The sequence below is a fragment of the Gorilla gorilla genome, chromosome 17 (assembly GCF_029281585.2).
Source record: "Gorilla gorilla gorilla isolate KB3781 chromosome 17, NHGRI_mGorGor1-v2.1_pri, whole genome shotgun sequence".
Classification (NCBI taxonomy): Eukaryota; Metazoa; Chordata; class Mammalia; order Primates; family Hominidae; genus Gorilla; species Gorilla gorilla.
The window spans coordinates 99077018-99093945 of NC_073241.2; the positions used below are offsets into that span (position 1 = coordinate 99077018).

The 16928-nt window shown below is 36.8% G+C and overlaps 1 protein-coding gene and 1 long non-coding RNA gene across 3 annotated transcripts in view; one reads left to right on the top strand and one right to left on the bottom strand.

Moving 5' to 3' along the window:
• The window catches only part of DOK6 (docking protein 6), a 437775-nt gene that overhangs the window by 326816 nt on the left and 94031 nt on the right, over window positions 1–16928 (top strand). For both annotated transcript variants that reach the window (XM_019014250.4, XM_055368327.2), the window contains exon 6: window positions 788–926. In XM_019014250.4, the coding sequence (XP_018869795.1) occupies window positions 788–926 (139 nt within the window). The remainder of the gene's footprint in view (window positions 1–787; window positions 927–16928) is intronic.
• LOC129528322 (uncharacterized) overlaps window positions 1–16928 on the bottom strand; it is a 46566-nt gene that overhangs the window by 23129 nt on the left and 6509 nt on the right. The window lies entirely within an intron of this gene.

Below are 16928 nucleotides of genomic sequence, written 5' to 3' on the forward strand. Positions count from 1 at the left end.
AAGAATCTAAAATCTTTTTGGTGCTTAAAGAAATAGTTACCCTCATGAATATTTTTATGTTATAACTTGAAAATCGCTTGATGTTGTAATCTGAAAAATCAGCAACACAGAAATCCAATTAATATCCAATATCCAAATATTAACATATTGATATTGGGTGGGTCTTTCTGAAGACTTTCTTAAAAGCTAGCTTAAAATATTAAAATATTTTCCATTTTAGAGTTAGCCTTTGTTAATAAAACTTACCTATAATCCTATTGAATAACAACTTGTCAGTGGAGTTTTCCTAATTAAAAAAATGTTTTTAAAAAGTAATTCTAATTAGATAGTTGAAAAAAGAATTTGCATTCTGATTTTTCCCTGAATTGACATAAGAATTTTAATATTATATGCTCTCAGAAATGACATGGTGATAACTGCATAACAGTTTGCCCATAATATTGTATCATAACAGTCTATGTCATAATGGCAGATAAAAACACTAATTCATTTAAATATTGGAAAGCATCCACTGTCATTGCCTAAATCACCTTTTTTTCTGTTCCTTTACACTGTTGTGAATGCTTCCTTTTTAAACATCCAAATACACATGGATTTTTATTTCCATTTTCACGTACCATTTAAAGATGCACTTTTTGGTTGGTTTGGTTACGGCTGAATCAGCCTCACTAACTCCTGTGGAGGTCAGGAGGAGGAGGCACAAGGGCAAGGGCTTTGTCTACGTGGAAAACTGTTACGCACTTGAACACATGGAGACCCATCTCTTTCCCTATCTCTATTCTCACAGAATGTGTGACACAGGAGAAGGACTATTCACTTTTCAAACAAGGGAAGGAGAAATGATCTATCAGAAGGTTCATTCTGCGACACTGGCCATAGCTGAGCAACATGAAAGATTAATGCTAGAAATGGAACAGAAGGCCCGGGTAAGGCCCCTTCCTTGGTAACCTATCAGCTTGGAAATGAATGTCACTGGGATCTGATGTACACCGTGTATGTGTGGGGCCATTCATGTCAGCGCCTGGGTGTCCACCCTGCCCTGATCCTGAGGGCTTATCCTACCCTGTCATCTCTCTAATACCCTATTCAATATGTCAAAAAAGAAGTTATTGTGGCCACCAACTGTGAACCCTGCACTTCTGGCATCTACCTATGTAAGACCTGTTGCCTTGGATGTCAGAGAGTGGATTGCATGAAATAAGAAGCAATGCTGTCTGCATGTCCCCACATACAGTTGGACAATCAGATTTAAATATGGGCTCAAAATAACTAGGAAAATTAAGTTCTCACCAGGAAGGGTTCCACTTTTTTTTTAACCTTTATGTTTATCCTAGGTGCTCTAAAACTTCTAGCTCTTCCTGTATGTATAATAAAATGTTTACAGAAGGAGGTTATGCTGGTTGACAATAGAATAATTTGTCTATCGTCTTGTCCTGGAACTGTAGTCCAGTTTTAGGATCAAGCTAAAAAATAATCTAGTAAAGAATCTAAAGTAGTAAATTTTATTAATATGACAAGCTGAAAAATAATTATAAGCTTTATTACTAATTTGCTTGAAAAAGCAAACAATGAAATGACTATTGATTATGATCTTAAGAGATAAGTATTTTTTCTCTAGGATTTATAAAGACGCATCAGAGTTCATCTATAGAAGGACAGGTAGTGTTTGGGAAGCATCTATAATTCTCTTTGTGAAACATCAGTAAGTCTATTGTAGTTTAAGAAAGTTTTATATTACTATTATTTTAGTTTTTATCTCTAAAATTCTATGAAATATTTTGAAGTATAAAATAAATATTTTTAAAAGAAAGAACAGAAGTAGCTTAAAATCATATTTTACTCTTATTGCACTTTTAACTTTCTCAATACTATATTTATCTCTCCACCTGGGGTACGGTTAAAAAAGAGCCTTCCTAACACCTCAGGAGGGAAAGGGCAACACAGGACATTGGACTCCCCATGGAAATGAAAGAGTAGCTTCAGCATTTGTAGGATGATTAGGATGAGACTGTGGGATTGACTGAAGAATCATCAATTAGAGAGGGCTGGTAAAACAAACTTCTAGAAAGATTTGGGTTAACTTTAAACCATTGTAACAAGTATCTAACCAACGTGATGTTTTTCTAGCGATTAAAATCAAGTGGAAAAATATAACTATCAAATTTCAAATTATTTCAGAGTCATGCATATTGATCATCAGCCCATATTTTCAATCTGCTGGTTTTTGTTTTCAACCAAGATTTACCATGGGGCTAACCATGATGTCACTTGCTATTAGTTAACCTCTGTACTTCTTTACTTATAGTTGTTTTAAACAAGCAAAAGCTCATAGAGTGATTTAAATTATATTTTAATGATGGAAATTCCAAGAGCTCTTTCACATACTGTAATTATCTGCCATAAAGAAGAGTACCCCGTTGGTGCTCTGGGCTTGCATCCCAACACCACCACTTACTGGCTGTGTAATCTTGGGCAAATTATTTAACTCTGGTTTTCCTTTATCTGTAACAAGGGCATGTAATAGTTCTACTCATTTGGTTGTTATGAGGTTTCTGTGCATTCATCTATATAAAGTGCTGAGAATCAGACCAAGCACATAGAAGTACCATGAAAGCATTCATTATGGATGACGGTGATGTCGGAGTGACATTGAACAGTTATAAGAGTTGCTGTTATCGCTACATAATATCCTTCACAATCTTTCAAGTATTTCTAACAATGTTGTGCCAAAATATTTGCTAAACAAAACTTAATTCACTTTTGTTGTTGATGTTGTTGTATGTTTCTCGTGTCCTGTGCCACTGAGAAGCAAGTCAAAGGAATGGAGCCAAGTAATTGCTTTTAATGGCTCAGTGATGAGATAATGGATCCAGTCAATGTAACCACAGGCAGTCTAAAACTAGGGTGTACACCACAGGCGTGGGTGCCAATATCAGTGCTGAGACAGAGATAGAAGGGAGAGCGCAACAAATGTTTAAACAGCAGGCTCAGCAAGGCTCAACAGAGAAACAAAATGTTTCTAGAAATTACAAAATCAGAGACTCCATCACTTGGCCCATACATGTCAATAGAGTGTTTGATTTAATTCAGAAATAATTTCCCAACTATGCTTTTCTCTGCAGGTTAATGCTAGTAAGAACTACTCCATGGCTAATTTGTTCTTCAGAGTAAACTGAACCAATCCTTTTCAAGTGCAAGCTGCCTCAAGTTGATAAATGCCTAAATTTCCAAAATACTACAACCAAAAGCAAAGTTTTCCAGTTCTCCAGATACAATTTTTTTTATAGATACCTCAACATGCACAAAACTTTTCTTTGTTGCTGCTGTTTTTTGAGACAGGGTCTCGCTCTGTCACCCGGGCCAGAGTGTAATGATGTGAACACAGCTCACTGCAGCCTCAACCTCCTGGGCTCAAGCTGTCCTCCAGCCTCAGCCCCCAACTAGCTGGTACTACAGGCCTGCACCACTATTCCTAGCCAATTTTTGTATTTTTTATAGAGACGAGGTCTTACTGTGTTGCCCAGGCTGGTGTTGAACTCCTGGGTTCAAGCAGTCCAACTTCCTTGGTCTCCCAAAGTGCTAGGAATACAGGCTTGACCACCATGCCTGGCCACAGAAAACTCTTTTATAAAAATTTCCAACAAGTATGAAAGAATGTTTAAATACTCTCTAACTCTTCATTTGCTATTTAAAATAACAAAATTGTAACTTGAAAGTTGGATAAAAAAACTCAAATGAGAAATAATGTCTCAACAACCGTTTCTTACTATGAAAGAAAATTCAATATGATCTTTTCACATCATATAAGACCTTATTTTTGCCCTTGTTTATAACCTTCTTTCTTTGGGGGGCCACATGAATAAACATATTTAAGATATATCCATAGTCTGAATTAGGACATTTCTATTCTTGCTTGAAGAATTTGATGTTTAGAAAAATTTCTCAGCATTGGCCAGGCACAGTGGCTCATGCCTGTAATCCCAGCACTTTAGGAGGCCGAGGCAGACAGATCAGCTGAGGTCAGGAGTTTGAGACCAGCCCAACCAACATGGAGAAACCCTGTCTCTACTAAAAATACAAAATTAGCCAGGCATGGTGGCACATGCCTGTAATCCCAGCTACTCAGGAGGCTGAGGCAGGAGAATCTCTTGAACCCAGGAGGCAGAGGTTGCCGTGAGCCGAGATCGTGCCATTGCACTCTAGCTTGGGCAACAAGAGTGAAACTCCATCTCAAAAAAAAAAAAAAAAAAAAGAAAAGGAAAAATTTATCAACATTGTGAGAAAACATTACATTTGCCACTCAACAGTAACTGGACAAAAGAACCACTAAATTGGTAAGATAATTAGAAGTGAATGTCTTGATTTCCTTCACTGAGAAGAATAAAAAATTAATATTAACTGACAACATATTAAGGAGAGGTTATTGGTTTATTAACCATTCACAAGATTATAAAGTGCTTGCACTATGCTAACTACCCTGCACAGTGGTATAGGGAAATACAAGAGGAGAGCAAGAAAGTTCCTTCTCAAGTAGCCCAGAATTGTGTGGGATCAAATAATTTGTACTGCTCAGAACAAGATTATTGCATGTCCTTTGACCCCTTGAAATATCAAAAGTTTTCCATACCTCAATGTATGTATGGGTAAGACATCACCATCATTGAATTTTGCTACATGATAATAAACACACCATTTGAGCTTGTTCATATTGTCATGGCAGTAGAACCTGACAGATTATTTGGATAATCAACTTATTGGAGTCAGCCCTCCATAGAATGATCTCTGTATTAGAAGATGACATGCTGGCCATTTTGCATTCAGATGTACGGCAACAGCTTCTCATTCCTGCCTCCAAGTGAGAATCAGAAAGTGGTCTTGGCAGAAAAGGAGACAGCAATCTTAAGGAGTCTCTATACCTTCTTCATTTTCAAACTACAAACCAGTCTAATTTTAAAAGAGTTTTAAGATACATGGGAGAATTAAGCTAGGGTAATACATATTAAACTGGAACTATTTTTGAGGAATATGTTTCAAATATTTGAGAAAATGATTAAAGCTAGATATTTGAATACAACATGTTCATCTCTAGAAATGTTTCCATTTCACAGAGATCATTCTTGTTCTTAGAGCTAGCAGAGTTCTTTGGATTCCATTGCCAAAAGTATCTGTAGATGGTTTGACATGCATGTGCAACATTATCAAAGAAAGTTTTGACATTGTGATAGAAGCCACTCATCAGAAACTGTATCACAAATGCACCCATGTGACTTAGCCTGTTAAGGTTGAGTACAGGCTGAAATCATCATGGACACGGCCTCAACTGGATTGAAATAATTTAATTTTAGATTTTCATGGATCTGCTTTACACGCACACACATGCACATTAAATGAAAGGTGCTTTCTTTTAAAATGTACCTTTTATGTTCTAAAGCAATTTATTATAAAATGCTCACATGTAAAGAGCAGTTGAGAAGACAAGAATGAGAAAAAAAACAGATTTTTTTTTTCTGCTATATCCAAAATAAGTAAGCAAAAAGAAGTGTGGGGGGGATTGTCAGTAATTTCCAATCTTCTAACATTGCAAGTAATTTAAAAACATTTGTATACAAACACCCTCACAAAATGAGAATTTCAGTGTATTAAAAAAAAAAAACAGCATTTAGGATGCTCCTGTTCTGTAATCCCCATCTCCTGCTCACCAGAAAAGCTCTGTATACAGTGTAAGGACAAATAGCATGAGTGCTGATGAAACGCCAGGAAGATATCAAGACTTTGTCTAATGCCTTAAAAACATCATCAGTGGGACTTGTCAAATCGGCTGCCCTCCAGAGCTATCAATCCTGTGATTTTCCTAAGCTCTGGTGGACAGAAAAAGAAAGAACATTGGGAGGCCAAGGCGGGCGGATCACCTGAGGTCAGGAGTTCAAGACCAGCCTGGCCAACATGGTGAAACCCCGTCTCTACTAAAAATACAAAAATTAGCTGGTGTGGTGGTGGGTGCCTGTAATCCCAGCTACTCAGGAGGCTGAGGCAGGAGAATTGCTTGAACCCGGGAGGCGGAGGTTGCAGTGAGCCGAGATCGCGCCATTGCATTCCAGCCTGGGCAACAGAGCAGGACTCCGTATCAAAAAAAAAAAGAATAACTGCAAATAAAGTTATTATTCAGAGTTCTAGTCATGATTTTATCACTCAGTATTATCAATGTTAATCATAAGATTAGAGCTTTTGATTGCTGACAGTGATCACATTTGCATATTTGTGATTTTTTTTCTTTTTTTACTGATAGTCATGGATTGTGATGAAACAACACAAGCTGAATTAGAACAAATTATTATGGTTGATAACGAAAATGTGAAAATGGATCTGTGATCCCAATTAATCAATTCACTTACTGTTGTTCAGTTTCAGAACGCTAAAGAAAATTTAGTCTAAACAACAACAAAATCTCACTTGGCTGGGCGGAGTGGCTCACGCCTGTAATCCCGGCACTTTGGGAGGCCGAGGTGGACAGATCACTTGAGGTCAGGAGTTCAAGACCAGCCTGGCCAACATGGTGAAACCCTGTCTCTACTAAAAATACAAAAAGTTAGCTGGGCATGGTGACGGGTGCCTGTAATCCCAGCTACTCAGGAGGCTGAGGCAGGAGACTCACTTGAACCTGGGAGGCAGAGGTTGCAGTGAGCAGAGATCACACCATTGTACTCCAGCCTGGGTAACAATAGCGACACTCCACCTAAAAAAAAAAAAAAAAAAAACACCCACACATACACATGCCCAAGGAGAAACATGTATCTCTGCGTAAGGACACAAAGGAGGTGGAGATAGTGAGAAAGCAATGTGTAATTTATCTAACCAGTGGTGTTCTTGCATGATGTGAGTAAAAATTAGACTATCATGTTCTTTTTTCTTAAAATTTGTTTCCTTAAAATTGATACTTTAGATGTCACTTCAGAAAATGCATTTCATTTATGTATGTATGTACATGTATGTACTTCTCAAATGTAAATCAAATAGATCAGAGTTGGTTCTGTGTAAGAAAAATCATTGCCTAACACAAAATATTGCAATTTCTGTGTTTAAAAAAATACAGTTTTGATTCTTTGCTTTGCTGGAACTGAACAATATAAAGAAAGCTGCACAAGGATAGTTTTCTTAAATGAAAATAACAGATTTCAAAAGGTTCATCAAAATGACCCAACAGACAGACATTATGACAACATACACACATATAACCCAATGGCTCAGACTATCTTTTCTTTGGAACAATGCTATAAAACAGAAGTATTTTTTAAATGTAGGCCACGAAAATCTAAGGAGTTGATATAAGCATTGCCTGGGAGGATAATGAAGGCCACATCCAGTGAATGTGATAGGAAGTGTCAGTTCCTGGGATGTGTTCAGTGAACACAGATGCAGATTGTAGAAGAAACACAGTAGGATTTCGGAGATTGATTCCAGGGAAAGACTGCAACAGAGCTATGTGACCTTGGGCAAGTTACGTTCTCTGTGCTTCAGTTACCTGTACTTAAAAGGTGTTGAGTGAAGCACAATGATATCATAATATGTACTTCACAGTGTTAGAACACCACGTGGTCTTTAGTAAAAGCTCAGTAATTATGAGCTAATTCATAAGATGGCTAGCAAGAAAATTTAGCTTTAAGTGGGAAAAACTGTTTTAACCATCACTAAAGATTCATCCCAGCTTTCATTACGTGCAGATATTGGAAATTAATTTTATGAACTTAACGATAGCCTCTAGATATTTACATTTTTTTAATTTAGAAAGAGCCCAAAATTTGATTTTAAATCACTAAGAAATTTAACGTTTTATGTGTATTTATCATGTTCCTTATATTCAAAGAGCAGCTCTGTAAGTGTGTCTTACTTACAAATAGATAAACAGAAATAGAGATAATAGAGATTAAGAATATACATGTTGTTAAATGCATTACTGATTGCAGACGGAAATGATGTTGAAAGTGAACGACAGTTTCTGCTGTTATTCCCAAACTCAGCTTATTTTCAGACTTCCTGAAAGTATTTTGGTCCATACATGATTTTATTTATTTATTTATTTATTTATTTATTTATTTATTCATTTAGAGACAGAGTCTCACTGTTGCCCAGGGTGGAGTGCAGTGACATGATCTTGGCTCTCTACCTCCTAGTTTCAAGCGATTCTCGTGCCTCAGGCTCCCCAGTAGCTAGAATTACAGGCACATGCCGCCACGCCTGGCTAATTTTTTGTGTTTTAGTAGAGAGCGTTTTGCCATGTTTCCCAGGCTGGTCTCAAACTCCTGAGCTCAGGCAATCTGCCCAGATCGGCCTCCCGAAGTGCTAGGATTACAGGCATGAGCCACCGCACCTGGCCAATACATGATTTGAAATATACAATAACACTCATTTCTTCAGGTTTAATGAAAATATCCTACAAAGTTCAATTAAATGACATCTAGCAACTTTCATTCAATGACCATGTAAATATTGCCTTTTATTTGTCATTCTGGTTCCTTTCCATTTATCTTGAATAAAATGGAAGATTAAGGGTGAGGTGTCACTTATTGAAAATTAAGCCAAGTCTGTGATAAGCCAATTGGTGTTCTTCTTGAACATGAGAAGGTGTTCTGTCTTGAACATGAGAAACAGGCACTCGCATTCCTGCTCTGGTTTTGTGAAATTTACCCAATTGGTGTAATTCTCATCTTATCTGTATCCTGGAGAAGAGAGATCCAGTAATTTATTTTACAGTGAGTCATGGGGAAGAGGGAAGAATATCAAGACTCTGAAACCTCAGAGCCATCTCTCATTAGCCGTGTCACCATGAACAAATTATATTATCCCTCTGTACCTCATTGTCCTTGTCTGTAAAGTTCAGATGGCATATTTGTTGACAATTTATGTGAATATTCAGTAGTATAATATATGAAACCAATTTGCACATTGCCAGGCACATAGAGAATGGCTCATAAATGTCAATTTATAAATGCTGAATTTCTTCTCTCAGTTGTATATAGATTTGTCTCAACTGCTAATCCAATTTTTTAATTTTTAGGCAATCACTAGAGAGATAAAGAGCAAAAGGAAAGTCAGTTAACAGTTTTTTTATACAAATGAATTGTATGTAAATGAACACAAATTAGCATCAATGTTCATCACAGGGGGAAGAAAAGCCTCAAATCAACAAAGGAAAAAATTTCAGAGACAGTAAGATTACCTAGGTCATATTTTTGGTAAAAGCATGAAGAGGTGTGGGTTGCCAATACCTTCATAAAATTCCCAACATTTGTCAGCCCCACCTTCCTAGTAACTTAGGTCTTCTCAAGGGATAAGGGTAGAATGTCCACACTGCAATATATTAGGGAGGAAGCTCTTTCCGCTCCCCCCACCCCCCCACCCCCCCCCCCACCAGAAGATATCAGCATCAAAGTCTAAAGAGCAATGGGCTCAGAGTCTAGAGAACTGTTTTCTATTGGGAGCTCTGTAGTTGAGATTTACCTTGAGCAAATTCTTGAATTTTTCTGCATGTTGATTTCCCATCTGTAAGAAAATTGCTAGGTTTTCTAAGAAGGATTTAAACCTTGAATTGCATGACTTGTCCACATAGTTACTTGAAGCTTCCTCACTCCATAGCAGTCTTACATGTATGCAGCCTTACAAGGTGACTCAGAAGTGAGAGGAAGAGGAGCTGTCATAAGGGTCTTAGAAGTCATGTCCACAGCAGACATAATGTCACACCTACCATATGTTACACTAGTCAAAACAATCACCAAGAAGCTCAGATTAAAGGGAGGGAACAATCTTACATGCAAAGACACACATAGACTCAAAATAAAAGGGTGGAGGAAAATTTACCAAGCAAATTGAAAACAGAAAAAAGCAGGGCTTACAATCCTGGTTTCTGACAAAACAGACTTTAAACCAACAAAGTTCAAAAAAGACAAAGAAGGGCATTACATAATGGTAAAGGGGTCAATTTAACAAGAAGAGCTAACTATTCTAAATATGTACGCACCCAATACAGGGCACCCAGATTCATAAAACCAGTTCTTAGAGACCTATAAAGAGACTTAGATTCCCATGCAATAATAGTGGGAGAATTTAACACCCCGCTGTCAATATTAGACAGATCACCGAGACAGAAACTTAAGATATTCAGGACTTGAACTCAGCTCTGGATCAAGTGGACCTGATAAACCCACCCACAAAACAACAAAATATGCATTCTTCTTGGCACTGTGGCACTTACTCTAAAATTTATCCCATAATTGGAAGTAAATCACTCCTCAGCAGATGCAAAAGAACTGAAATCATAACAGTCTCTCAGACCACAGTGCAATCAAATTAGAACTCAAGATTAAGAAACTCACTGAAAACCACACAACTACATGGAAATTGAACAACCTGCTCCCAAATGATTTCTGGGTAAATAATGAAATTAAGGCAGAAATTAAACAACAGATGCTGGCAAGGTTGTGGAGTAATAGGAATACTTTTACACTGTTGGTGGGATGTAAATTAGTTCAACCATTGTGGAACATGGTGTGGCAATTCCTCAAAGATCTAGAACCAGAAATATCATTTCACCAGTCATCCTATTACTGGATGTATCCCCAAAAGAATAGAAATCATTCTATTACAAAGATACATGCATGCATATGTTCACTGAAGCACTGTTCACAATAGCAAATACATGGAATCAACCCAAATACCCACCAATGATAGACTGGATAAGGAAAATGTGGTATATACATACCATGAAATACTATGCAGCCATAAAAAGGAACAAGATTATGTCCTTTTCATGGACATGGATGAGCTGGAAAGCCATTATCCCCAGCAAACTAACGCAGGAACAGAAAACCAAATACCACATGTTCTCACTTGCAAGTGGGAACTGAACAATGAGAACACATGGACACAGGGAGGGGGACAACACACACTGGGGCCTGTTGGGGGTTGGGGTGGGGAGAGGGAGACCATTAGGAAAAATAGCTAGGCTTAATATCTAGGTGATGGGTTGATAGGTGCAGCAAACCACCACGGCACACAGTTTACCTATATAACAATCCTGCACATCCTGCACCTGTACCCCAGAACTTAAAAATGAACATTTAAAAAAATGAAGGAACATAGGCGGTTTCTAAGTGCCAGCTTTTAAACGAATTTGCAGCCATCTTCAATCTTTCACAAAATAATGCAATATTTAATACTATTTATGATGTAACATTATGAGGAAACATTATACAGAATCTCTTGATGATGAAAAAAAGGACAAAAGCATAGAGCAGAATCATGATTCCAGTTTTGCTTCCACAGGATATATGGTCTTAGGAATGTCGATTGATATTAATCAATCAAAGCTTCAGCATCCTCTCATTTTAAAGAGGGATACTTCATCCCTTTCTTATCTTACAGGAATTTTATGAGGATTTAAGTAGATAAAAATCAATGAGTTGGCCGGGTGCAGTGGCTCACGCCTGTAATCCCAGCACTTTGGGAGGCCGAGGCAGGTAGATCATGAGGTCAAGAGATCGAGACCATCCTGGCCAACATGGTGAAACCTGTCTCTTCTAAAAATACAAAAAAAAATTAGCTGGGCGTGATGGTGCACACCTGTAGTGCAGCTACTTGGGAGGCTGAGGCAGGAGAATTGCTTGAACCTGGGAGGCAAAGGTTGCAGTGAGCCACCAAGATTGCGCCACTGCATTCCTGCCTGGTGACAGAGCGAGAGTCCATCCAAAAAAAAAAGTTCTGGGTCAAATACCGGGTAAAATGACTAAAGGGATATAAAAGTGTAGAATACTTGAATTTGGCTGAAAATAAGGAAAAGGCATTTTATATATATAATATATATATATATATAATATATATATATATATATATAAACATGTATGTGTTAAAAAGCTCAATAATTTCTACTAGAACAAGTGCAGATGAAACAAAGAAGATATTAATGGATGATGAACAACACTATTTCTTGAAAGGAAAGCCCAGACTTCCTAGGAGAAAACAGAGGAGATTCTTATTCATTTGGAAGGGTAGGGGCTAGAAGATGGAGGTGAGGTTGAACATTAGCCTGGGCAGAACTTTTAAAGGAGAGTTTAATAAAATAGCTAAGGAGGAGAAATGTAAGTTATAGAACCATAGAACAGTCAGAAAGCTTTGTGAATTAAATAAAATACCATTTTCATGTATAAAATAGTACTTGAAAAATGGGCAAGGAACATGAGCAGACATTTTTCAAAAGACATAAAAATGGCTAAAAAGGTTCATAAAAATGCTGTACATTGCTATTCATTAGGGAAATGCAAATAAAACCACAATGAGATATCTTCTCACACGCGTCAGAATGGCTATCATAAAAAGATGAAAGGTAACAAGTGCTGGTGAGGACATGGAGAAAAGGGGACCAGGACCCTGAACACTGTTGCTGGGAATGCAAATTAGTACAACCATTGGGGAAAACAGCATGAAGTTTCCTCAAATATTTAAAAATAAAACTACCCCATAGGCCAGCAATTCTATGTCTAGGTATGTACCCAAATGATTTGAATCAGTGTCAAAGAGATTCAATTCTCTTATATTCACTGCAGCATGTAAGTTTATGGAATCAGCATAAGTGTTTATCAACAAATGAATGGATTAAAAATGTGGAATACATACACAGTGGAATAGTACTGAGCCTTAAAAAGAAAAACTCATTTGCAGCAACATAGCCTTACAAAAAAAGAAAACTGACATTTGCAGCAACATAGACGGAATTGGAGAACATTATGCTAAGTTAAATAAACCAGACACAAACAGACAAATACCATGTATTCTCACCTACAAATGGAATCTAAATCAATCAACTCATAAAAGTAGAAAGTAGAAATGTGGCTACAAAGGCTAGGGGCTCGGGGACAACAGGGAGATGACGGTCAAAGGGTACAAGTCTCAGGCAGGAGGAGCATGTTTTATTTTGATTTTGAGTGTTCTATTGTGGCAAATATAGTTAGTAATGCTATATTGTACATTTCAAAATTACTAAGTAAATTTCAAATGTTCTTATCACAAAAAAGATAAGTATTTGAATTAATGGTTATGTTAGATTGATTTATTTCACTTGTATTCATAAATTATAATATCATGTGCCCCACAAATATATATAATTATAAATTGTCAATTTATAGTACAGTTAAAAAGTACTTAAAGATACAAGAGGAAATGGACAGAAACATGCTAATCAGTCAGTTGAAATTAACACTTTCATATCTTGATACAGTAGATTAAAAATTGAACAAATATATATAGAGCAGGAAATGCAGAGTGAATAGTGTTTATTATGTGTATATTTGAGTGTGTGTAGAGATTCTACATCAGTGTGTGTATCTTTTCAAGTACTTATAAGATGTACAGAAATTGGCCATATTAGTTAAAAATGAAAAATAAATTTTAATGTACGGAAACTACTCAGTGCATGTTCTCTACTACAAAACATTAAATAAAAAATAAAATTTGCACAAATGGCCGGGTGCAGTGGCTCACACCTCTAATGGCAGTGCTTTGGGAGACTGAGGTGGGAGAATTACTTGAGGCCAGGGTTCCAGACCAGCCTGGGCAACATAATGAGATCTCGTCTCTACAAAAAGGAAAAAAAAAGTGCACAAAAAATCATTACCTTAAGAAAATATACACAAGCAATACTTTATGTAAAAAAGGAAATAAAGCTACAATTTACAATTATGTAATTTTAGGAGAGAATACTTTCTGTTCTACTTCATTCAGAAGCAAATGCTTTTATTAAACAAATACAATTTTAATTAAAAATACTTAACTTGAGAAGGTAAAAAAAAAGATCAAGAAGATAACCTAAGAAAAACAGCAGGTGGAAATTAATTAGTGCAAGCACAAAATATAAGAAGAACTGAAAAGTATAAGTTATTTAGATAAATGAAAACACAAGTCTCTCTAAAAGATAAATATAAAAATATAGAAACATTATCCAAAGTAAAACCCAAATATATAAATTCAACATATGAAAGGACTTATAAAAACATGCATTTTTTTAAAAATCCTACAAGAATTTGATGGTTTTGTATTAAAATGTGAACACCAAATAACCTTAGGAGAATTGATGACTTTTTAGGGGAACAACGGTCATAATTCTACTTATACATACATCAGATAAAGTCCCTAGATGGCATAACTAACCTAAATGTTTAAAATTTTTCTCAAAATTTTTTAGTTTTGAGATTTTTTAGTTTTTAGTTCCAAAAGAGCAGAAATAAGTTAATGCCTTTCAGTATGGATATAGTGAATACATTTGGGGCATAGCAAGGTAGTCCTTTGTATTATTCAGGGTCCACTTAAGTAAATGGAGCCTGTGATAGAGTTCAATGAAGGAAATTTAATACAGTAATTTAGATTCAAGAGATAGGAAGAGTAGAGACAATCAAAGATTAGCAAAAGCAGGAAAGATGCTACCAGCCCTGCTTCCCTTGCCTATTAGTTTCATGGATGTTGGCAGAAAACACAAAAAACTCCTGAGTCAGAGACAGAGGACTTGATTCCTGAGGTACAGCGAGCATCATGAGTTTCACGCTTCCATAGGTTTTCCTGGTCCCCCCGTCCCACGGGGTCATGTGGAGCAGCCAGGGTGGATGGTGCTGCATATTACCACAGCCAAGGGATCTGAGTTAGCAACTCCCCATCTTATCAGGGGACTGCTAGCAACCCTGCCCAGCCTTTGCCTTGGAGGAAAATAGGATCTGTATTGTCCTGGTCAGGAAACAAATCTGCCCTCTGCCTGGAGGCTGTTTGCTGTACAAACATACTTGAAAAGATAGTAACAAAAGAGCAAAGCCAGAGTGACACAGGACTCATTGTTTCCTAAAAATGACCTTTTCAATGAAATGTGTTCAAAACAATCTTCCGAAGTTTAGGGGAGGAGAGAGAGATGAGGATTGGAATCTCTTCGATATCATCTGCGAATCTCAAGTATTTACAAATAAAAGATAAGTGTATTTATATATTGCCTAAATGGGAAAAACACAAGGAACCCACCCCCTTGTTTCTATCTTTACAAGAGCCCTCTAAATCTAAACTTCTTTTCTGGTTGGGGAAAAGGGTCTATTCTCATCAACTTGAGGACAGCATAACTCTCATCTGTGTTATACTCAAACAAAGGTATCAATGCAGTCTCCATACAGCACACTTGGGGGCTAAATTATTTTCTTAGAATGTTGGCTTTGTGATGAGATGTGTCGGTTGTCCCTCTCAAATAAAGCACAAATGTTTTAACTACTCTCCAGGCTTATTTGAGCTGTGATCCCTACTCTTTCTAGATGCTAAGTAACTCCTGATTCATTGCTCATATCCTAGAAAACTGACTGCTGTTTCAAAAGAATAGAAGGAAGAGAGAGTTAGAACCAAAAATGGCAAAAAGTGATGGCAAGTATATCAAGAACTGAATCAATGCTTCCTAATCTAGTTGACTTCTGCATGTATGCTAGAGCATCCTTTCTAAATCCTGACCCTATGCAAAAAGGAGAAGCATCGCCTACAGGAAATAGTCTTATAAATACCAAGGGAATTCTGGCACAAAGATTGCAGAATTTTGTATGGCTGTTTGAGACATTTTTTTACTAAGTCCACTGAAAGAATCAGTACAGCAGACCCTTGCAGAGAAGGAGTGAAAGAACTTCAAACACATGTATCCATCTTGTTTAATTTCTTAAAATACATTGTTTAGAAATAAATATTTATATAAAAAATTATATTATGAGATTATTTGCAATATAAGTTGTCTTATATATTTTGTTGATATACATACTTTTATGATCCTAAAAATCCTCCTGGTCAAATTGATGCATTGCTTTTTCAATGAAGGCATTACTATAGCATTTTGTTTTTTCTTAATACTTTTAATTGAAGCACTATAATATGAAAATAGTTAAGGATGAGTTTTAATTAAATAGTTAAGGATGTGTGTCTTCTTTGTTGAAGCCTGTCATCAAAAAAAGTTTTACACCTGTAATCCAGGCTACTCGGGAGGCTGAGGTGGCAGAATTGCTTGAGCTTGGGAGGCGGAGATTGCAGTGAGCCAAGATTGCACCACACTCCAGCCTGGGCAACAGAGTGAGACCCTATCTCCAAAAAAAAAACAAAAAAAAATTATCAAGAGTGCTTGAAATACTGTCTTAGTCACTGCACAGATCAAACAGGTCAATTTCTAATACATTGCTTAAAGTTCATAACAAAATTAAGAATTGCTGGTTAAATCAGACAGATTCTGCATTTCTTAGATTCCCCATGAGAGTACTCATAATAGTTTGCTCAGCCTGCTATAACAAAATACCACAAACTGGATGGGTTAAACAACAGAAATTTATTTTCTCAGTTCTGGAGTCTGGAAGTGCAAAAACCAATATACCCGCAGGGTTGGTTTCTCCTGAGGCCTCTCTTCTTGACTTTCAGATGGGCACTTCCTTGCTGTGTCCTTAATAGCCTTTTCTCTGAATATTTATCCGTGTGTCTCTTCCTCTTCATCTAAGGGCACAAGTCCTATTTGATTAGGGTCCCCACACTTACATCTTCCTTTAACCTTCATTAAGCTCTTTAAAAGCCTTGTCTTCAAATACAGTCATTTGGGGGATAGTGTTTTAACATATGAATTTGTGGGGGAACACAGTTCAGTCTACAGCAGTACTCAATACATAGGTACACATGGGGAATGGACTCTATTTTAAAAGTCCAGGGGAACATTTAGACATCTGAGAAATGGGGGACTAGATTTGTATCCCTGGCAAAGATCCCAAGAAAATCCATGATCAATTTTTTAAATACAAATTTTCCATTTTTCAGCAATAAATTATGGAAGTAGAATAAAGAGAAACCTAAAGAAATAGAATATCATTAAAAGCATCCTAGAACACGAAAACAATGAA